This window comes from Olea europaea, chromosome 9 (genome assembly GCF_002742605.1).
Source record: "Olea europaea var. sylvestris chromosome 9, O_europaea_v1, whole genome shotgun sequence".
Classification (NCBI taxonomy): domain Eukaryota; kingdom Viridiplantae; phylum Streptophyta; class Magnoliopsida; order Lamiales; family Oleaceae; genus Olea; species Olea europaea.
The window spans coordinates 477,524-502,519 of record NC_036245.1 but is presented as its reverse complement, the minus strand read 5'-3'; the positions used below and the strand labels follow the sequence as shown (position 1 = coordinate 502,519).

General features: G+C 28.9%; 1 protein-coding gene across 1 annotated transcript in view; it reads right to left on the bottom strand.

The window, feature by feature from the left end:
- Positions 1-24,996, bottom strand: part of LOC111400089 (protein NRT1/ PTR FAMILY 5.5-like) — a 36,654-nt gene extending 11,658 nt beyond the window's left edge. The window contains exon 1 of the mRNA XM_023027537.1: positions 24,898-24,996. Within this exon, the coding sequence (XP_022883305.1) occupies positions 24,898-24,996 (99 nt within the window). The remainder of the gene's footprint in view (positions 1-24,897) is intronic.

Below are 24,996 nucleotides of genomic sequence, written 5' to 3'. Positions count from 1 at the left end.
CTTGCCATATTTTCTCTTATCATGCAATTCTAAGGGTGTTCTTTATTATGAGCATAGAATTTGCATGAAAATAAAATAAATTCTGCCTAGAATTTATTTGTATATAAATTATTAGTTAAATGTGTTTGAATGATTTAGTTTTCAATTTAGAAAATATTATAATTTTTCATATTTTATTGGTGAGTAAATGAGGGCGGGAATAAATGAGAGAGAAAAAGAGAGAGCAAATTACTTAGAAAATAAAAATCATCACTCACTAAAGGAAATGTTTTCGTTGTTTTTAAAGAAAATATAGTCACGAAATCAAAAGTTGAAAAATATTTTTCATATAAAAATTGTCAATAAAACATCCAAAAGTAAAAAATTTGGACGGGAAAATGACAGTTTTCTTAGAAAATAAAGTCAATCAAACACACTTTCCAAATGTTATTTCAAGATTATGGAAGTGGGTGGGAGTTGAGTGAAGTTATAAGTTTGAATTCAATTCAAACCACTTCCTCTAATGTACTTTAATAACTTATGGGTCGAGTTACTCCAGATGAACAACTTATGATCCGTATTTTCCAACGTCAACAAATCAAGAAAGCCATATACGAGGAATTTATTAGTTATTGTTGATTTTTGCTTATTTTGATTTTGATTTGTAATTCCAAATTTTTTTTTTGAGATAGTTGTGTCCTTTTTCTATATATTGAATTGTTTGCTAGTGGTACGGGGAGTCGTCGATGTTTCCTTTTGATGGTTTACCAACTTTATATTCCTCAGTCATATTTAAATCTACTCTTAATATGATATTTTGATACTGTGATTGATTAATCAATAAGGATAATTAAACATGATTAATTAATTAATAAAGGTTGGTAAAAGAAAATTTCCTAGAATTCAAACTTTCAGTGTATAATAGTGAGCTAAATTGAATATAAGAAATAAATTTGCAGTGTTATACTTGAAATATTTTTTATCTGCATACGAAATAGAAAAGAGAAAAGAAAAATAAAAGAAACTTAGCCGTACGGACAGGGTGCCAAGTCGAGATAGAGTTTATCCAATGCTTTCTCAAATTTTAAAAAAGAATAAAATAAAATCTTTTTATCAACTTCCTAGTAAGAGTACAACTATGAAGGAAGTGTCCCTTCAAAGAAAGGTCAGTTTAAATCCTTTTCTTACCAGGAAACGATCAAAGAGCAACGGCTATAAATATACTATATGTTTCTTCTCAATTGTTATTCAGCAATTTACCCACATTAGATTATCACGAGTTTAGCCATTGCAGGAAATCAAATTCAGACAATGAGTTCAAGTCAGTTTGTGAAAAGCCCTCGCAAGAAGGAACGACGAAAAATCATCCATGGTCGCAAAGATCGCGCATTTAAGGATTCTAGCTGGAAAATTTCTGTACGCGAAACGAAAGAGGATACACTTTATACCACGACTTCAAATCAGAAGAGAGATTTCAAGAGTTGGGAACTTGAATATGCCGAACTAAATGAATTTGACAAAGTCATGACGTCGTCTCTAAAATCCATTAATTTGCATCCCAAATTGCAAACTTCTATGGTTACTCAACGTGGTTTCAAATATGATGAATCGTTTGATTTTGACGAAGTTACGCTGGCGTCCCCAAAAAAATTATTGTTCAGTAAGTTAATTAAGGAGTAGGGTTCAGTTTTAGGAAGCAATTCTAGTGTTCTAAATTTTGTGGTAATTCTGCCATGTAAAGTTATACAGTTATTTTTATTATCTTTTTGTAATGCTAAAAGAAAATGATGTAATTTGTTGATGGGGAAATTTTGTTTCAACTTCGAAATTTGCGACTGTTGATATATCCTTCAACGTTGAATTCGAGTCTCGAAAATCGAAATTTACTTCTTTGTTTGGTTGTTCTCTTATTAATTGTCCGGTTAAGATTTTGAATTATTATTATACAAGGATTGAAACTATTATATTTCTATACATAGATATTTAATGGAACCTAGACATCCTACAGAAAACTATAATTATAATACATAATTTCATAGTGTTCAAATTTAGAGGAAGAGTGAGAGAATAATTATTTTTTTGCTTTATTTATTTGTTCAGTTCAAGAATTAGTTTCTTAAAAAAAGGTTGAATCCCAACTTTAAGGGCCCACACCGCCCCATCCCTAGAGTTTTGTGAGAGAGGTAAATCGCGGGATGTGCCTCAACAAGCTAAGGAACAAAAGTTGCATGTACACTGCGCCTACAAAGAGTCCAATTTCATGTATCAGGAATCGAACTCTCACACTGTGGCTGCCAGCAAGGTATGAGATAACCTCACTCCTATCATTTGCACCACTGGACTATGTCCCGGGGGCAAGAATTAGTTTCTTGAGTTTATTAAAAGGAGACCACCCACCGATATAGTATTCACTTTAGAGAATACCATAAAAGAATTGAAGGTTTGAAATATTAAATTCTTGCAATTAAAAAGTTGAAAGCTTGTGATCCAAAAAGTTGAAAATTTGTGGTTTAGAATTTATTCAAGAGTTGATCGTTTAATTTAGGTAAAAATTTGAATCATTTATTCCTAATATAACATACACATGAATATTTAGACAATTTTTTTATATCGAATTAAAGATTTTTTAAAATTTTTGGGCAATTCTGCTTTCGCATTCCAATAACTGGTATCAAAGCAATCTATATCGTTTATGCGCTTATTATTTTTGAATCTTAATTGCATGTTCTAGTAAAATGATGTATAGTAATAATTCATTATATGTTGATTGAACGATTGTTTCATTTTAAATTGTGATCCAATTATTTGTGTCCAGTTCTTGATTTTTTAAGTCGTTATTTCGAGTCTGTAACAAGATAGGTGAATTACAATTCCATCATCTTGATTTAATTTTCGTTTCAGTTAGATTTAAAATTGAGAGCCAATGGGGCATGGGAATTATGTAATTTTTGAAACTTGTAAATTGATTAAAAATTGAAGACTAAGACATGAAGACTAAGACAATGAAGAAGAATTCAAAATTTTGCAAAAGAAAAGAAAAGAAAAATGATTTCAGCAAGTGCTGTCGGACGCAGCAAGCAGCTGCAGCTTGGCAACCCCAAAGGGCTGGGCAGTCGGCTACGCTCGATTAAGCGTGTCTCATGTGTTCGGGTTGACTTTTGGTCCAAATTTGCTTTTATGAATTGGGTCGGATCTAGATAAGTCGAATTCGAAATTAATTAATTTTTCAGGTACAGTGGCGGAGTTCTATATCTATTTGAGTTGCTACTATTGGATGCTTGAAGATTTTTTGGACCGGAAATTTAAATTAAATTTGGGCTTGGGTCCCATTAGCTTTTAATTTAATTCTTGAATCTTTTTGGGGCCACAAATAATTGTTAATTTTATGACTTTATGAATGCTTTAAATTATTGTTTGAAATATTATCGCTCTAGATATTATGACATGTAAATTGATTTGTGGTTTCGCTCATGATACTATAAATATGATGCATGTCAATGAACACCGATTTTCCTTGTTAAATTAATTTATATTGGATTACTCTAGAAGGAAAATCACAATAATTAAATTATATTTTAATTTGATTAATGTGAAGAGTTGATAATTATTTAAAATTTTCCTTGTTTAATTTAAATAAGATTGGATTTTTCTAAAAAGAAAATTCGTAATATTTAAACTCTATATTAATTTGATTAATGTGAACAATTGATTATCATTTAAAATTTTCTTGATTAATTTAATTCATATTAAATATTTCTAGAAGGAAATTCATAATAACTGTATTGTGTATTAATTTGAATAATTTGAACAATTGGTAATTATTTATAATTAAATTACATTATTTAAATATTGAGTGGGAACGGGGTGTTACATGATCTCCTTTAGTCAATTCATAAGCAAAGTAAGGTGTTTGTCTCATGCTAATAATACAACTAACTCCTTATAGGAGGGCCGCATAGTTTAAGTTGCTTGATTGAATTATTTCATGGTAAGATCGTCTAGATTAGAATATAATTTGTGATCATCCTATAGATGGCAAAATTATTTTCAAACATCTAGAGATCAAGACAAAGGTTATACATTCAAATCGAGATCATCTACAAACACCCTATAGATGCTCTCATTTAAGATATTGGTGACCAAGTAAAATGATACTAGATTTATATAGCTATTTGTTGTCAATTATGGTTTGTCTAGTGGGATTGTCCCAATTTGATCAGTGAACACAACGACCTTTCCTATAGCGAGGCCTATTGGATTACAAGGATCAAGTACTAATCGTTGACGGATCTACATGTGCATTCAAACATCATTTGCTAAATTGCTATTTGTTGTTCAATTTTATATACGATATATGATTATTTTTATGCAAAATATCACTTGGCCAATTTTTTCATTATTTTCAAACAAAACCAACTAATTAGGAAAATTTATGTGGATTGAAAATGTAATTCAATGTTTGTACTTTGTACTCAATGTGGAAAAACTTAATTTTGTGCGTAACGAATGTCGTGATGGACCTACTGAGACCATGTGACAGGTCTAAAAGGCTGGATATGTTGAGTAGGATGGCTAGTTGTTTCATTTTGACTTCGATTTCAAACGTGTTACAACAAAATGTTTGAAAGTTGGAATACCTCCTATGACACACTATATACCCTTCAAGGCATGCTTAGTCATTGAAGTAGGAAGGATCTTTTGAAGCCATTTGTACCTTATAGAACATCTGCATGAAATCCAGAATGCCTGTGAAGTTTCATAGTGTGACTATGATTGCATACATCAAACATGGCCGAGAATTTGGATGCAACCATCTATCAAGGATACTCTGTTTTAAGTTTGTTGGAGTATAGTGGTGTTTTAAGTCCTTTCGATGGTAAGGTGTATATTAGCACAAATGCAACCTTTCTAAAGGTTAAGTATATTAATGATTATCAGTCCAAGAATAAGGTCGTGTTAGAAGAAATGAGTTTGGGCAATTCTACCCCATTAGTTCCTAGAACACTGGGACAGACATCCCATGGTGTTAAACATATCTAGACAAAGAGATCTAAGTGGAAGAGATAATTTGTTATCTAATCCAATAGATCAATAAAACGTTGAAGGTAATGATAAGGTAATAGCGTCACCTAATGGTAATGCCAACATCCAGAAAAATATTTCGTTTTGAATGATGCCATAGCCATAGATCAATTGCCCCTTAAACAAAGTCGAATGATTATCAGTTCACCTTCAAGGTACTCATTGAGTCAAGAGTCAAATCTGGTGATTTTCTGGGTACAAGCTGATGAGATACTTTGTATAAGGAGGTTATGAATTATGTAGATGTAGCGATCTATTTATGGATCGAAGGAGACATCGAGATCTTAAAACATGGATTCGACAAACTAGTTAAGGCATATCGTTTTAATCAGGACTTTGATGAACACTCTGTCTATGACACCTGATTTAAAAAAAAAAAATTAATAATATCAGGTCACATACCACCTGATTTTTAAAATTTTTTTACAAATTATTTAATTTTGAAATTGTTTTCTTAAACTATTGTAGTTATGAAATTTTCCTTAAAAACAATATATAGCTTATCAAGTTTGCAAAACCACTACTTTATGTGCAATTTGAACTTGAATATTTCCTAGTAAGATGTATCTTTATTTCTTTTTTCTTTTTTTTTATTATTATTATTATTTTTTTTTTTTTTGATAGAAATTTTTATCATGTGCCCTATTCGTCCTTCAATTTCTTGATTCCGTGAAGAAAGCAAGTAGTTATTGTTGACACCAAAAGAAAAGTTGAATCGCATTTAACATTGACTTTTCAATTTTTGTTTTAATATTTTAATTTGATGTATCTTACATTTTTGATAATTTTCTATGAGTAATAGTTGAATACGATAAAATTTCACAACTTTTAACATAAAAAAGAAAAAAAAATTGTCTATAAAATTACTGATCATAGTTGAGTAGCCCTACAAAGTTTTATTAAGTCCTTTGCGATACTTGGTAATTGGTATCGTTCATTTAGTTGGAGAATCGGTGATTTAAATAGTGATCATTATCAAATTAAAAATTAAGACAAAAAACTATATTTGCGGATAAGTCATAGTTAGTGCGTTAAAATAACACGTGTCTTGCAAAAATGTTAATTAAAGAACAAGCCCTTGTTTGCGCCCCATTTTAAGGGGAAAATGAATTTTTGAATAGTGTATTGATGGAAAATGTGTGATTAAAAAATAATAAAAAGTTTTGGATTTATATGTAATATTATTTTATTAAAGAATGTGTGGTTGAAATGATGTCAAAACACTGTAGAAGAATTCATTTTTTCCAAAGAATGGAAATCAAACAAGGGCCAAATATATCTCTCGTTTGAACCCCATTCTACTCAAAATTCATTTTTTCAAAACTCATTTTCAACCATATATTCTTTAATAAAATAATATTATACCCAACCAAAAAAAATTTCTTAATTTTGAATCACACATTATTCATCAATCATTATTTAAATATGCATTCTTTCTCTTAAAATGGGTTCAAATAAGGTCATAATTTTACTTCTAATTAAAATAAAAGTAAATTAGATTTAAATAATCTAAAAAATCCAGTCTTCCTGAAAAGTAAAATTTGTTTTGTTAATCAAGATGTGAAATGAGTATCAAATCCAACAAGGAGCAATTTAATTGGGGGAATCTAGTAAGCAATATCTTTGGACTCTATTGGGAATCTCTTGTTCATATGAACAAATTGAATCAAAGTTTCATCTAAATTTCATGTTGTCTGCCACAACCTTAACAGCTCTTATGTGCCAAAGAGAAAAGATGAAAAACTAAAGGTATCCAATTGGTCACTAGCATACAACATTAATTTAAACAATAATGTTTAAGTAAATCACATCAAGACGTTAAGAATTCGACATAAATATCTTCTAATTTATTATAAAATGAATATGAAAGTAAAATTTTTGGAGGGACAAAAATGGCCTATAACATAGGTGAAAACTCAGAACATAATATTTTTAGTTAATTTCAATTTCAGCCTCAATCAGACAAAACATTCTACAGCTAAAGGGAATGCATCGTTTGAATGAAATTCTCAAGCTATATCCTTCGTGCCTAATTATGCTAGTAACTCTATATTTGTCGATTCAATAAATAATGTACAAATAACTTTTTCAACACAGACAAATTTTATGAATACAATGCTTTATCGACTAATTAACCTTTATATATCATATATCATCGCTTATCCCAACATTCAACACGGAAAAAAATTTATGAATAAAATGCGTGATCGACTAATTAAACTTTATCCCAACATTCTCTTCGAGTGAAAAGAACTTCCCACCAAGGTTTTGTCCATTGGTCACACTCTATTAGTGTGTTTCCAATAAGATTCTCTTCAAATTTGGTAAGATAAGACTTCATATTGTGGGCAGGAAAATAGGAGTGTGAAATTATATACCAAAACATAATTGCAACGAGAAGAAGAAGAGAAGACTACTCATGAGCATCTTCGTTGTTACATAATATTAGATCAGACTAAAAAATGCAGTAACGAAGATTTTAAATTTTTTTTTCTTTTGTGAAATTTTTCAGTATTCTACTATTCTCCCTTTTAAACAAACTAGTTTTCCACCCGTGCAATGCACAGACTATATCATTTTTTAGGTAATATTAATGGGTCAAAATATCTATTTATCTCTCTCAATAAATCTACAAATTTTATTAATTATTGCGTAAAGAAATGGAGAAAAGAAGTATATATATTTTATAGATGTTACGTAAAGGAATGGAGAAAAGTAGGAAAAATAGTATAACAATTTATAACCTATATAAATTATAAAGTGATAATAATTTTTTTATGAATTTTTTACGTCCAAAAAGAAAAATAATTGATGTCATACACATAAAAAATTTTAAAAGAAAATTATGTAAATTATATTGAGAAAATTATCGCGACAAAATAATGAACATTAATAAAATAATTGATTTTCTTTAAGAAAAAAACGAGTTATGCACATTTTTTAAAACACGTTTGATATACGTTTAACTATTTTCGATATTTATTTAGTTCATTCGATGTGTCTATGACATAGTTCTCGAAATGAGTTTCGAGAAAATATCAAAACTTTATGCATTCGACTACCGTACAATCATTGATGAATTTGTAAAGTTAGCTTGGTATCGAAATTCTTAATTTTTTAAATGATATCTCTTTTGACATTAAAAAAAATTAAAAGTTTACTAGGAAATTTTCTAAATGACATCAAAAATTATTGTCACAAAAAAATAATAAACATTACTAAAATAATTGATTTTTCTTAAGAAAAAAGACGAATTATACGCATTTTTTAACATACACGTTTGATGTACATTTAACTATTTTCGATATTCTTTTAGATCATTCGATATGTTTATGATATAGTTTTTGAAATGAGTTTAGAGAGAATATAAAAGATTTATGGTAGATATTTATAAAAAAAAACTAAATAAATCACCCAGTAAGAAAAAATGACTTAAAAAACAAAAACAAAACAAAGAGCAACTCCGTGCATCATGGAACATTTGCTCCATGATGCAGAGTAATTTTGCTCCTAGCTCCCAGGAGCATGCTACTGGGCGCCAGGAGAATTTTTTATTTTTTTTTAATCGCTAGGTGATACAAAATATTATTTTTTTTAAGAAAATGATATAAATTATATTAAGAAAATTGTCGCGAAAAATAATAAATATTAATAAAATAATTAATTTTTTTAAAGAAAAAATACGAGTTATACGCATTTTTAATACACGAGTTTGATGTACATTTAACTATTTTCGATATTCATTTAAATTTTTCGATGCGTCTATGACATAGTTCTCAAAATGAGTTTCTAGAAAATATAGAAGATTTATACATTCGACAACCGTACAATCGTTGATGAATTTATAAAATTAGCTTGTTATCAAAATTCTTAATTTTTTAAATAATGTCTCTTTTGACATTAAAAAAAATTAAAATTTTATTAGAAAATTTTCAAAATGACGTAAGCATTATTGTCGCGAAAAAATAATAAACATTAATAAAATAATTGATTTTTTTTTTTTAAGAAAAAGACGAGTTATACGTATTTTTAACACATACGTTTGATATACGTTTAACTATTTTCGATATTCATTTAGATCATTCGATGTGTTTATGATATAGCTTTTGAAATGAGTTTTGAGAGAATATAGGATTTATGGTAGATTTTTATAAAAAAAAAAAAAACAAACAAACAAAATAATCATCCAATGAAATAGAAAATGAAAAAAAAAAAAAAAAGAACAACTCCGTGCATCACGAAGCATTTGCTTCAGGTAGGAATTTTTTTTTATTTATTTTTTTTGTCGATTTTGTTTTCTTTTTCTTTTTTTTTCACTAGGTGATTTATTTAGTTTTTTATAAATATCTATGATAGATCTTCTATATTCTCTCAGATCTCATTTCTAGAACTATATTATAAACACATCAAATGATCTAAATGAATATCGAAAACAGTTAAACGTACATCAAACATGTGTGTTAAAAAATGCGTATAACTCCTCTTTTTTCTTAAAAAAAATCAATTATTTTATTAATATTTATTAACTTTTCGATACAATTTTCTCAATATAATTTACATCATTTTCTTAAAAAATATATTATGTGGTAAGACGTAAACTATATATATATATATATATTTTGGACGTAAAAACTCAAAATACAGCCTGAATGAACAATCTTCTATTGTAGTAGGGATAATACATTATAGAAATAGATAATAGGAAATGAACGTGGAGCTACAATAAATCACTTGTTTAAGTCAATAATGGAAAACAATAAAGCAGTCGCATTAATTTCATTTCTGTGGATGAATAGTAGATATAATTAAAGCTTCTTTTCAGTGAAAATAATGTTGAACGAGTTTCACTACAGTGGGGAATCAGTTTAGTACGAAAGCTCTGCCTCAAAATGAATAGTAATGTTGACATCCTCTCTTTTAAGGTAAATGGGATTAATAGTGAACTTGTGGGATGCAAATCTTATGTATCGGATAAATGATATGAGTAATATATTTTAAGTACTAATAATGTTTTTGAAAGTAGTTGATGTAATTGATATTATTAAAGGAAAAATTAATATTGTCAAAAAGAATATATATACATACAAATAACATTTTTTATGAAATTATGTATATAATGTGATAGGTTGAAAAAATTGAAATGTAATATTGTAATTAGAATAACATTACTTCATATGCAATATTTTTTGTCAACGTGTTTTCTATTTTTAGCCTTTTACAAGACTTTTGTTATTAGCATTGAAACTCCACAAAAAAGTACGAGATATAGTTGTACATGAGATAATACATGCTCAAAAGTTTATATTTTTACGGTAGACATTGTTTGTCCTTGCCTTGTTAATAGTATTTGCAAACATAAAATGTATTAAAAATTGTTTTTACTTGAATTTAAATGGATATCCTTCATTGTTTGCTGGAGTTAATAGGGTGCGCAGAAGAAAACTTATTTACCAACATGTTGTCCAACTATTATTTCTGAATGGATAATATGTTATTTAGAATCGCAACAAATCATTTTTGTTCTATTGTAAAGATAGTTGAATGTGTCTAGATTCTTTAATAGTATCACTGTACAATTTCTTTTCAATATTAACTTATGTGGTGAGATACCATCTGATATCAATGTATTTAGGAACTCCTTTGGGTAAAATCAATTTATATTTAGATTCTACACAAAAGATTAAAAAAGGATAATTAAATATGTAATCAAATTACAAAAAAGAACATACCTTGAGAATGAAGAACAAAATTTATTAAATATTGAATTGAATCGACAATGAGCGAACATGTCAAAAAATTACTAAATACTCGGCATACTTAAATTCATAAAATTGAATTTTTATCCTTTCTGCTTTATTTTGAATGATACCTTCAAATACATTATAAATTTCTTACTTTAACGTAACAAAGTTTTTATCTGATCTATTTAAATATAAATATGTCAAATTAAATTTAAAAAGTAAAATATATACACATGTGAACACTTAAACGCCAAAATTGTCGCATAATTTATATTCATTAAATATATCCAAAATCATAAAATATAAAAAATTATACCTCATTTAATTTGTCGAAAGTAGTGACACATTTACTCTTGCTTTGGTTTGCCTAAATTCAAGTAAACATATTTGATTCAATTTGATTCGATTAGATTCTGTATCATTAGAGACATGCACCTCTTTTCTAATAATCTTGTGAAAGCCGAAAGGAGATTATAATTAAAAATAATTAAAAATAATTAGTAAGAACTTAAAATTAAAAGCTAGTTTTCTAAACATACTTTGCACATAGTATAATACGACAAAAAAATTTATAAATTAAACAAAATTATTAAGTTAAATTAAGATCTTTAGTGTTTAATAATGTTAATATATTTAATAATATTTATATATAATATAACTTTAATAGGTATCAATGATACTTACAATATTTAGCAAATAGTATAACACTATTTTAACATGACGACATTAAAATTAAAATATAGAAGCTGCTACATGTCCAAGGCCCATGTGGCCCTGGACGAGCAGCATTATTCTTAAAATATACACTTTTTAGTATGATAATATGATTTATGTTCTATCGTTATAATTGCCCCCAAAAATTTTGAAAAACATGCAAAATTTTAAAATATCAAGATATTTAGACAACAAATTGGAGGATCAGACAAAATTTTTTAACTATTTGATTTTAATTATGCAATTAAATAATTTACACGATTAATTTTTAACTATAATTTTATGTCAAAACCAAATATTCAATTGAGGGATCAGCCATAAAATTTTAACTATTTGATTTTCATTATGCAATTAAATGATTTACACAATTAATTTTTAACTATAATTTTATGTCAAAACCAAATATTCAAAATAATAATGATAATAAATAAAATTGGATGTCTATGCATTCAAGAGCTTTTCTCAATGATTAATAGTCATAATTTAGTAAAAAAAAAACAAAAAACAAAAAACAAAAAAAAAAGATTTTTCCTACAAATTAATGGTAACAATACTAAGTGATTGTAGATTACGGGAATGGCTATAATCAATAAAATTAACAACTCAAAAATTATTAAATATTCTATGAAAATGTGTATTGAATCCAACTTGTAGGTGTTAAAATTTTTGGGAGAATCTATTTTTAAATTTCGATTATTTTTTCTCTTATCCAATGTTTAAGTGAAAAAAATATATATAAATTTCAACAATCACAAAACTGCTTATCAGACTAATTAACAACTTGTACATACATTTATTTTAAATGAAAATGTGGCATAGAATTTTTTTTTTTATAAATTCTATTTATTAATATCAAACGACTTAATAAAATATGCCATTTCAAGTTAATTATATATAAAAGTAGCATTATTGTAATTTCTTTTAATTGTATGTAATAATATTTTTATTAATTATTTACTAATAATCAGTAATAATTGTGTTTAGTGAAAATTAATTGACTTAATTTTTTTTAGCAATAATAATTACTAATTATATTATTGAATAGAAATAAATTGAATATTTAGGGTATTGTTCGTCGTAAATATAAAATTGTAAAAGTAAAATGTGAATCAAATGTTAATGATCTATTCACACAAGTTATTGAAAAATGACTTTTTGTCTCATAGTTTATCAAATTAATGTACTTTAACAGTGATTAAAGAGTTGATGGGTTATTAAAAAATGACCTTTCACCTAATACTTATCAAGTGAACGTTAGTTAATGGTATTTTTTTAACGATTATGTTTTATTTTCAATGGAATATTTTAAGAATGCAATATTCTTTTAATATGTAATATTAGGTTTAAAAAATTTAATTGTATATATAACTTTAATATTTTTATAAATTCTATAAATTAATATTAATTGACTTAATAGTCTATGCCGTTTCATGTTAATTAAATATGTAGTATTGTTATAATTTTTATTTTTATATAATTTTTTATTATACTGATTATTAGTAATGATAGTGTTTAGTCAATATTAATTGAATTGATTTTAAAAAATAATTAATTTTAATTTTAATAATAATTGAACTTAGTTGAAATAAATTTAATTATAAGAGTATTATTGACCATAAACATAAAAATGTAAAATTAAAATATAAGGATAAATGAAGGTTTATTAAACCTAGAGCTAAATATATAACGATAAAATTGGCAGTCAAAAGCTTCTCTCCAATCCTTATTTTTACTAGATTGTAGATTATATAAGATTTAGGAAAAAAGATTGAAAAAGTTAAGATTTTTCTTCCATTTTACTCCTCCCCAGCGGCGGATCTGGGGGGTTTTACAGGGTCAATTGACCCTCTAGATTTTTTGGGGCAGGGGGGAGGGGGGATTTGTTTAGCTTTTTCTTTTTTTTTAGCTTTTTTTATTAGAAGATATCTATAATTTTTATTTCTAACCCCCTAATCTAAGTCGTCTGAGTCCGCCCTCACTCCTCCCCGCCAACCCCGTTCCCTTCTGAAAAAGGCGAAGCTAAAAGGTTTGGATTTGTTGGGCACGAAGTTGTCTCGTGTCTTAGGAAAGGGGAACACGTGACATGCACCATGTCTTTTATAATGTGAACATGGGCCGTATTAAATGAGAAGGATGCGGACCCTTAGAAAAAGAACTTTGGGCTAAAAGTGATGTTAAGTGTTAGGGTTGAAAGCACTGAATCCAAAATGTTCATATCTGAAATTTTTCTAAATGGCCCTTTGTGGGTTATCATCACTAAATTTTATAGCCCCTACTCACTTTCCTACTGTAGATAACGGGCCCTCTTTCACATAGGCCACTTGTAGTTTGAATACAAATAAGTGGCGGAGCCATAATTCCAACATTGGAGAACGAAAAGATATTGCAAAGGTAAAATCGCTTTATAAAAGTTGAGTGTATATCAAGAAAAATTAAAAAATGTGGTGGCGATGATCAGCACTCATGTGACTTTGTTGTCGAGATATATCTAATCATTACATTACACGCACGTGTTAAAGATATTTTCGTGTACATTATGATCTCATGAAAATTCTTTCTACCAAGTTACACAATAAAGCCCCAAAATATTCTTGAAGAATAGTAGAACTTCATGTGGGTATTTTATAGATGTACCGAAACCTATATATGTGTATAACCTCGTTCCGAAAGAGCGCACTCCAATATAATAATGGATCTTTTGAAATTATAGCATGGTGGACTATATTACAAAGGAATTTTAAGATTTGCATGATTCAAATAGCATCTAGGTGTTTTGTAAAACCCTTTCCGTGATGAACAAAGTCATAGTAGCAGATACAAACCCTTGACAAGATTGATGCAAAGTGGGGTATTCTCATGTATTAAATCAAGGGGCCATTAGCTTCCAAGCCACCAATGGTGGTTTCATCATGTGGGCAACGGGCATTAGATTCTTCCCTATTAAATAAGGTAGAAGATTATTAACGAGTCAAAATTTACAGATTCAATACGTGAATATCAAAAATCAAATAAAATATAACATTTCTTAATATTTTATGAAATATCAAAACAAAATGTTTGAGGAAGAATAAATTATTCCTAAATAATTAAGGTAACCCATATTACCTTAATTTACCAAAATTCCAACCACAGAAAAAAATAAAAAATAAAACCCTTGAATTCCTTGTGGGATTCTCTTTTTAGGCGTGCAGTGAGGGGTGCCATTTCATTCAAATAATTTTACCCTAATGAGTGAAAATTGAGTTCTCTCTTTTTCTTCCTGTATGATGTACACTTGTCTCTCAAGTTCTTACTCATGAAAATGGCAATGGGCATTATATTGCCACGCAAAAGCCCAACACGATTCACATCACATGCCACATCTTCCATGGAGCTACTGCCAGGCATGTTACATGTATCATGTAAAACCGGTCTTCTCTCATTATTAAGTTTTCACTCATTCAAATGCTTTGACTCTTTGAGTAGGGACACAAAATGTGAACATATTTCAATACTCTATCCTCCCAAGCAATTATAATGTAGTACTTGAGAGGATAATTCCTGATTACTACTTTTGGGTATCGATTAGAATTTTGGCATGCAATTTGGTGGCATAGATTGCTTCATCGAAAGGCAAGTTGAAAGGTTGGTCCACCAAATTAAATGCAATGCTTGCATAGTTTGAATATAAGAATATAATTCTTCGATGCTCATAAATTCTGAACAACATGCTTCTACCATGGTGTTAGAAAGGACCACTCAAATAGCTGATATATTTATTATGTGACTCTATTTCATTTTTGAGCCACAAAAAGTCTTAAATTGGTCCAAAGCCCATTAGTTTCAAAAGAAATTGAGACTCTGATAGAATTTATTGATGATAATATATGCATTAAGTGGATTTTATCATTTTAACTCAATTAGAGTTATATTAATTAATTACTTAATCAATACAACTAAGGGTTAAGGAAAAAGGAAATTGGATGAAAATAAGATTTTTCGCAATGAAAAATAAAAATAAAAGTGAAAATACCAAAAAATAAAAGGTACACACCTTTTTCACAATAATATTGAAAGGTAATTAAGGACGTTTTATACTAATTACCCTTTAAGAAAAAAATATCCTAAGTTTTACTTAGGGCTAGACATGGTCCAGTCGTCAGAACCGAACCGACTCGAAATTTTTGGGTATTTAATAAGTGGAACCGTTGGGTCCAAATTTAATTACGGAACCGTTCGGGTTCGGTTCCATTCGATTTCGTATTATTAAATTTTTTAATATATACAAAGTTACGTTAATTTAATTAATGATATATTTAATATTAGCTCTTACAAAATAACGTAATTCAATCTTATGTGCTTCACGTCTCTCTTTACTGAATTCTTCATAAACTTGATTATTAAAATTACAGAAAGAGAAAGATAGCGAGCTCAAAATAATTAAGAGAAATGTTGTAAAGTTTTAATTCGATTTTCTCCCGTAGAAACGACACTACAGTAGAATAACAGATTTGAATAAAATTGAGGTCAATTTGATTAAGTCGATTTTGAACTGAATATTAGAAATAGGAAAATCATATTTTGTGGTTTGAACTAAATTATCTAGTTAACAAATTTATTTAGAAAAAATAAAATAATTTTACTTATTTAAAATAAATTAATTAAAAAAATTACGGAGATTCGATTCTTATTCGGTTCTTCGGGTCTTGGCCTAGAATCGAGAACCGAACCATACTCGTCGGTTTTTGATTTAAATACCCGTTCGGGTATTTAATTTGAGAAGAACCGTCGGGTTCGGTTCTGGTCGGTTCGATTCGGGAGTTTTGTCCAGCCCTAGTTTTACCATATCCACAATTTCTATTCTTTGCAAGAATGCTAGGCTTGTAATTTTTCTTTCAAGGAACCCTCAAGCCACATAGAGGAGAAAATAAATCACGTCTATTTATAATTAACCTCTAACAAAAATTTGATCTAATTTTTTCAAGTAATTCGGCAACGCACAAGATGGCTGTCCAAATTGCTTCTCCATATTTTGAAATTCTTTAGCAAAAGTTGTTCTCACGAAAATGACATGGACAACTAATAAATTTTATCAAGTTGTTACGTAAGGGTGACTATTGCAATCATTAACTATAAATAACATTATTCTTATACTTCTGATCACCTTTTATTTCATTTTCTTGTGCCATTCTAATTTGCACGAGGAAAATATCCGAACAATGGCAATTGTTTACAAACAATATTAATGAGATGTTAGTCAAGAACATGAGCAATGCATGGTACTTTGGTATATACTTACATGTTCCATTTATCGAATTTGCCAAAAATTCTTTCCTCTATTCATTTTTCCGATTTTATGCCCTTTTTTCCTTATAACTATAACACAATCAAACTATTATTTATAGTGATTATTATCAACTTTTTTTCGAGTTCAATAATAAAATCCTTCTTGGTTCTTCTTATGATTACAAATTCAAATCTAATTACTATATAGCAACTGTTAACGTTATTGTATTGTCATGCTGATGTCAAGATGATGAGATTTAGAAAACAACATCATTTAAATTTCTTCTAATAGAGATGACAATCCTTTAGTGGGTTTAGCATCAGGTATGGATGCACAATGGATCATCAGCACCACCACTGTTGTTGCTACACAACATCGCGTTGCATGCCTACTGCAAGCAATGTGCTCTTTTGTCGGTGGATTTCTCTTGACGGCGAGGTCCATTTATGGTGAGAGAGAGAAGATAAGGGAGAGGGATAGCCGTTGTGCGCAACGGCGTACACAATGGCTCTGCCTGCAAGCGACGTGCTCTTCGGCCAGCTGAACTCTCTCGACGGCACTATTGATGGTGAGAGACAAAGAGGAGATAAGGGGATAGGGAGAAGAGAGGGATTAAGATTTGATGGGTTAGGTATATAATTAATATAATTTTATAATTATTATAAATTAAAAAATCTGATTTTTGAAATACTAAATTTAGCCTATGATTTATGAAATAAGATGTTTAAAAGTAAGGTTTTATGTAATTTTCACGGAAAATAATGGTTATGGACGATAGAGTTGAAACCTATTATGTGATTATATTATTTTTTTTCTTTACTTTTAGAACTACTATAACCAATATCTTTGAAGTGGATCTACATGCTAGTAGTTGGTCCAAACCACGTCATTGACGTGCGACCAGCTAGCATGGCACGTGCATGGGTCATGGGCTTGGATTTGGAATTTTTGGTAAAATAATATTTTTTTAATTGTATTATTTGTTTATTTCCTTGAAATTTTTTATGCAAGACACATGGCATCTTTTAGAAACTAGTGATCGTCTGTTAAAACTATTTGTCTGAACAATTGTTGTCTATTCAGACAAGTTGTGTCTGTATAAGACAATTTTTCAAAAAGTTGTTGAAATTCTCTTACTTTTATCTTTTTATTTATATTTTCTAGCTCGACTCGATCATATTCTTGAATGCATGATAATGTGGAAGAATGTATGCAATTATAGCTACTTGACTTCACTATTTAATTTTAGTAATATTCTATTTGTAAAAAATTGAAATGTTTTATTAGTTATCTCATATAAGGTTTGATTGTCTCAGACTTACCGAACAAAAATTAACCTAAGTTTTTTTTTTCTTTATTTTTTTTTTTTTGCCACTTGATATGATTACACATAGATTAAAGGTCAATCCAAATAGCATTCGGGCTTTGCTATTTGCAACTCGATGTACAGGTCCCCTCACAAATATAGCAAAACTTATAACATTATCAGTTCAACAACTTTAATAATAAGAACCTTCCTACATTACCAGGGGACTAGCCGCCCCCTATGATAGGTGGGGAAGGAGAGATTATGGTAAAGGAGAATAATCCTAATAATGATACCTTGGAAAATCTTGACTCTACCAAATCAATTTTTCAACATAAATTATACAATCTCTTGAAAAATGTTTAGAGTATATACTATTATCAGGATCTGAACAAATAAGAAATAAATGTTGAGTCCCTATTCAGTCTACATTTTCTAATTTTTTTTTTCAAAGTCATTTTCAATCACGCATTCATCCAATAAAATAACCTCGTATGTAAAATCATAATTTTTCCATACTTTTTTATCATACATTCTCAAATATATATATTTGAGAGAGATATCATAAAAAATTTCTACTAAATAGGGGATACCACGAAAGTACTACTCCAACAACTTGAACTCACCCTGGGTCCATCGAGTTGAGTGTCTAAGATCAAAGCATTCTTGACTACAGAGTAACAAAATGGGTAAAAAAGAGAAATCTGACTAATTGAACTTCCTTTTTTGGTTCTTAATATAAATTTTCACCGATAAGGAGTGGACAATTATTCTTGTTTAACGAGTTTAATTAATGGAATGTCGCAAGTATGTAAAATGGATGCATAGGCGCGACGAAGCTAATATGAAGCAGGAAAGCCAGGTGATGTAGCTAAACTCTATTCAGTTATTAACGCTTAGCCCCTTTCTTCATCCGGCGCGGGTACAAAATTTCAATATCAAAGTACTGAAGATTTAAGTCACAAAAAATAAGTGTTACCAACTTGATATGTAGCAATTTATAGCTTGATGGTATGATTCCTTGGAGTAGGGTCCTAGATTTAGACAGTTTGGTTCAAATTATATTGGGACCGAAGGAAAGGTCCATTCACGGGGTTCAAAACCGGTCACTTATTGGAATTCACTTTATCCAATTGGTCAATTATCTCTTCAAGGAGATTAAGAATGACATATTTCAAAATTAAGAAAAACAAGTTTCAAACTTAAAAATATCATATTTTTATTAAAATTTATTTATGATTTAATTAATTGATTAAATATATTTAGATCACATATCTATGCAATTTGGTCATAAATTAACAATTTAATTAATCATTTATTATTTTTTGGTCACAAATAAGGAATTTTATGTTACAAATTATTTTACGATTAAAATTCAAAAATTTTTTACGTCACAGTTTGTTCATTGATTATAAATCAAAAAATTAATGAGTCACGGATTAATTTTTAATCACAACTTATCGAATTATTAGTCACAACTTATTTTTCGATCACAAATCAAAAATTTTATAAATTACATATTATTTTTCGATAACAGATAAAAAAATTTATAGGTTACAATTCAAAAATTTTATGAGTCACGGATTAATGTCACAAATTATTTTACGATCACAATTCAAAACTTTTGTAGGTCACAAATTTGTTCATCGATCACAGATAAAAAATTTATACATCACAATTTATTTATAGGTCACAGATAACAAATATTATAAATCACAACTTATTATACAGTCACAAATTATCAAATTATTGATCATGAATTAACAATTTTTTAGGTCACATATTGTTTTTTTTAATCACAATTTATCTTTTTTATTGGTAACATATTTTTTATTGGTCACAGGTTAACCAATTTAATGGTCACAATTAACCAAATAATTTGTTACCACTTCTAACACTTGTGACCACCACCTTTACCATCGCCTCCAACACCACCACTATCACTACCACCGTCGCCACCAAAACCACCACCACCGATTCTAGCCCAACTACAAGACCATAAATCCCGCTTGTGACAAAAGCACCAACCTAGCCACAAATCCAAGCCCTTATCCAATACGCCTCTCACTTGTCGACGGCCAATACTTGTATCCTCAACCGTCACCTCCAAATTTCACCACCACCTCTACATCATCGACCTTCACTGATCGCCACGCTCCAACGGTCCTTTCTCCGCCTCACGTTAGTCTGTCACTGACTTTTCTTCTCCAACTGCAGCATGCACAACCCAGCTCCATCCGTCGACCAAGTTTCCATGCATACGCTCCTTACAGCACCACAACACTACTGAAAAATCCCCGAACTCAACGTCACTGCTGCCGCCACCGCAACACCACCACCAAAAAATCCCTAAACTCGACGTCGTCGCGTTGCCACAACCACCTTAAATCAACCATTTCCTTCACCTCTACGAAAAACAACTAGCAGAGCACCGCTGCCTAAAAGCACCGCAAATGCCACCACCACAACTGCACACAACCAACAAAACATCAATCCAAAATATTCAACACCAGATCGAGATCAAATCTTAACCAGATTTTCCCCAAATTTTTCGGTGTGAGCGGCTGCAATCGCGATGGACGTTTTCTTCATAGAAGAGAGAGAGATGTAGAGAGAGAATATTGGAAATTAATTAGGGTTCATGTGTGTAATAGAGTATATATATTTAGTAAAAAATTTTATTTTAAGAAAGTGTTAATTAAAATAAAACCTCTGATTTTTAAAAGATTAAAATATCCATCTTATTTTAGAATTGTGAGTTTTTAAAGTATGGAATTGTATAATTGCCACATAATACAATATTATTTCCTAAATCCAAAATCTTTTACTTTCCTCCTTCTCCTCCTTTTTTTTTTCTTTGGGTCTTATCTTAAATCATAATCACTAATTTTGAGCATCTCCAATATAATCATGGATTGTTGAAAAAATGTATGACAGGAGCAAAGCCAGGGAGAGTAGAGTTGCATGGACAACTTTTATAAAAATTTTATTGTGAGAACATAATTGAAAATCTTATATAAAAAATCTTCAAAAATTTATTGCAAAATCTTAGATTTTAAATTTAGTATGGGGGCAATGAACGTAAAACCGTCCACGGCTACACAAGCAAAAATAAACTTTATTTAAAAAAAGTTATCTTTAAGTCAACATGGACTCTATCAAATTTATATGATGAAGAAAAAAAATAGACAATTTAGTTTTGTCCAAATTCAGAAGCTCTATTAGATGAAATCTTGTCTTGTTTTTATTTGAATAAAAATAACCTAAATCGCAAAACATAAAGTGCACAGTCTAATTTTTAGATTTGAGTGCTTATTTTTATCAGACATAAATTAATTGCCACAGAGATCAAAAATCTTTCAATTTTCGTGCCACCTAGCAATACATAAATATAGCCCAATTTTTGTTTTTTCTTAAAATAGTTATTTAATTTAGATAAATTACGAATAAGTTACTTTTTTTGAAACAATTTTCTTTATATTGATTGTATTATAATAAATGTAAAAACTAAAATTATACAAGAAATCACACTCTTGAAAAAAATGCTAAATATTACTTATCTTTAAATCTATTATCTAGATATTAAGATGGCTTTTTAACTTTCGTCTTTCTCTTTTGGATAGATATATATTAAATCGAAATTTTATGTACCAAATATTTCTACACTATAGCTTCTGATATTTTTATTTAGTTGATATACATAGTCTGTAAGAAAAAACTGTAAGGATCAGTTTTACACGATTATCGTGAGTAAAGCTTTTAACAACAAAATTTTCCTAAAAAAAGAGAAAAAAAAATGATAAAGCTGCTACCAAAAGGCTAATATATATTTGGTTTTAAAAAAAAAAAAAAAAAAAGGTGTTATAAATATTAAATTAATTGTTTGGCGGCAACTAGAAAACTACTTTTAATTTCTTAATTGTACATATAATTATTTAACTAAAAATTATTTCTTTAATATATAAAAAAATTTAAAATTAAATTCTTATGACAGAGTTTTTTAATATAATTTGTATTATTTAAAATTTATTTGTTAAAGACAATAAAATATGACAATTTAATAAATAAAACATTGTAAAAAGTATGAAATACTGTCGAGCATAATTTCTTGTATCATCTTAAATTTCCTTTTTCTTTTTTTTCTTTTTTTTTTTTTTTAACTTCATCTTAAATTTCATTTTTAAAAATATTATTGGGCATCAACAAATGGAAAAAAATAATAAATAAAAATAGTGTTAATTAGCATATAACGTCCTTATCTTTCACTTTTATTATGAAAAACGTCATTACCTTTCATTTTTGACATTTTAACTCTTATTTCCAGATTTCATTACATAAAAGGTCTTTTTTATCTATTTTTTCAAATAAAATCTATGAAATGATGAACATATCCTTCTATTTAAATAAAACAAAAAGAAAAAAGAAAGCACTAATTGTAACAATAGTCCCAAATTTTTTTAAAAATTGTGAACGGATCCCAAATAAATTATTAAAAGGTTAAATAACACATAATGTTCATACATTTCACTATTATTGTGAAAAACATACATACATTTAATTTTTATTTTTATTTTTTGATATCTTCACCTTTAACTGCACAAACTATTTTTTCTATCCATTTTCATCCAAGTTCTCAATAAAAACTGTAAAATAACGAATATACCCTTCTATTTAATTAAAAAATGAAACGAAAAATAGATCAATGGGTGAGAAAATTACAATTTTTTTGGTAATATGCTGTAAATTAATATATATAATGTAGATTTCAGCTTTTCGTAAAAGCTAAAATTTGTGCTTTTGAAAACGTTTCAAACTGGAGATTCTCTTAAACAACTTTAAAAAGTTGATTTTTTTCATTAAGTATTTCTCTGAATCGCCAACAAATAATAGCATTTTTATAAAGAAGTGATTTCGACCTTCTAAAGAATGAAGAATATACCATTTATTATACTCATATTTCTTAACTTTTTGAAAATTGTGGAAGCATTTTATTGCCAAACTAAATTTCATGAAGACGAATTACTTTTTTCCCTTTTGTGTGATTGATTTCGTTCCGATAAAATCAGTCACGTTTTGTACATCTATAAATAATAGTCTTGGGACCATATAAATTCTATTAATTAATTGATAAATTAATAATTTATTAAATTATATAGTGTATTTACAATTCAGCAAACATATATTTAATCAACTGAAAATTCATTGTATTTTACCTATCTAATCAATTGAATATGGATTAGGTGTATTTTTAAAATGATTTTTAATTATTTAGATGGACTTCTCTCTGTCTATTCATATTTTGATAGATATTTATTTGTAACTTCCTGGAACAAATATTCTATATAGCTGCATCCGATAATTTATTTTGTTAATGTAACACAAAATTAATGGGAGAAAATGAAAAATCTAGAAATAGTGAAGCACTCCTCAGAACCTAATTTATCATATCTCAACAGAGTGTATGCAAAAGAGCAATTATTCACCTTTCTTTTCACTTTCTCTATTAACAATATCTACCTATAAAGCATAGATCACTTTTGAGATAATTTTGAAAATCGGAGACATTTTTTCCATTGTTGTCAAAAATGGCCATCCAATAGAGTGGAAGGTAACAATTTTGGTAAACAAAGGCAAAGTGGAGAAGGCATTTTCCTTGTTTGGGAATGACTTTTGTTACTCTATGCATTTCTAGTCCAAGTTAGGGTACTAAGTATACAATTCGATACAATGCATGAGGACTCCTTTTATTTTTACACATTGATGAAGAAAAGCATTCGAGTAAAGGGCATTGAATAAGTATTTGATTCTTGCACGAGTTTTCTCGTAAATAATTTTACAATGTTTTTCAAGTTAATATGGAAAAGGGATCGAAAAGTATTTTGTACGTAAATATTTCGACTTAAACATTTTCACTGAGCCGATCACCTTCGACGACACGAATAAAATAATGTCATCATACATTTCTTTTTAATTTTTTTTTTTTTTTTACATTCGAGTGTTTGTGGACATAGTGAAAGTGCAAACTGAAATTGATGTTTTGGGTGGGTGGTAGGGGGCAAGTGAGGGGAACACAATTTCGAAATTTGATCCCCTCGTGGCCTGAAATCCATTTATTAATCATTGTTTCCCCCACTAAACTCAACAAAATTTTCATATACACTTCATGCTTGGCAAAATTTAAACGCCTCTTTTTCATTGGTTTCATGGTTTACACCACCATTCCTCACTTTACTATAGTCAACATAAATTAGTGGAGTCACTATCAATAACAAATAATAAATTATTTTTATGTAAACTTGGCACGTAGCTTATTCTACTTAATAATTAGGATGGACGGGGTGCGGGAAGCCAAGTGAAGCTAGTTTTATAAAACCAATCACTATATAAGTAGCTAGCGAAGAGTACTCTTCGATTTTTCCGACTTATATTGCTAAGCTAAGGTCCCGTGTCTCTAAGTCAGCCCATGTTTGTTTTGAAGAGTAATCATGCACCAATGCATGGGCATATGGTCTTCCTTTTCCGTCAAAGTTTTATGGGCGTTGCCCCATTCTTTAATTAGATGTTTGAACATGAGCTATACTCGACGAATTTATTCTTTTTTAAGTCGAAAAAATATAATTTCTCACAAGTTTTTAAAAGAGGCAAAAGTTATAAAGTCGTAATGAATTGGCAGTGGACGGCTCTTGTCTTGGGCCAGCCTACAAATCCCGTTTGAACGGTACAACGTGGGGTTCTTGTAAGGAATTTATGTGGCAAGTTTTGCCTTTAACAAGGTGTTTTTTTTTTTTTTTTTAAATCCTATTCCAAACCTCAGTACATGAATCCAGTTCATGCCCCGCCATGTCAGGATAGTAGCTCCGCCTTCCGCCGCCACTATCTCCACCAATACTTGCCGATGGTGCTATCAT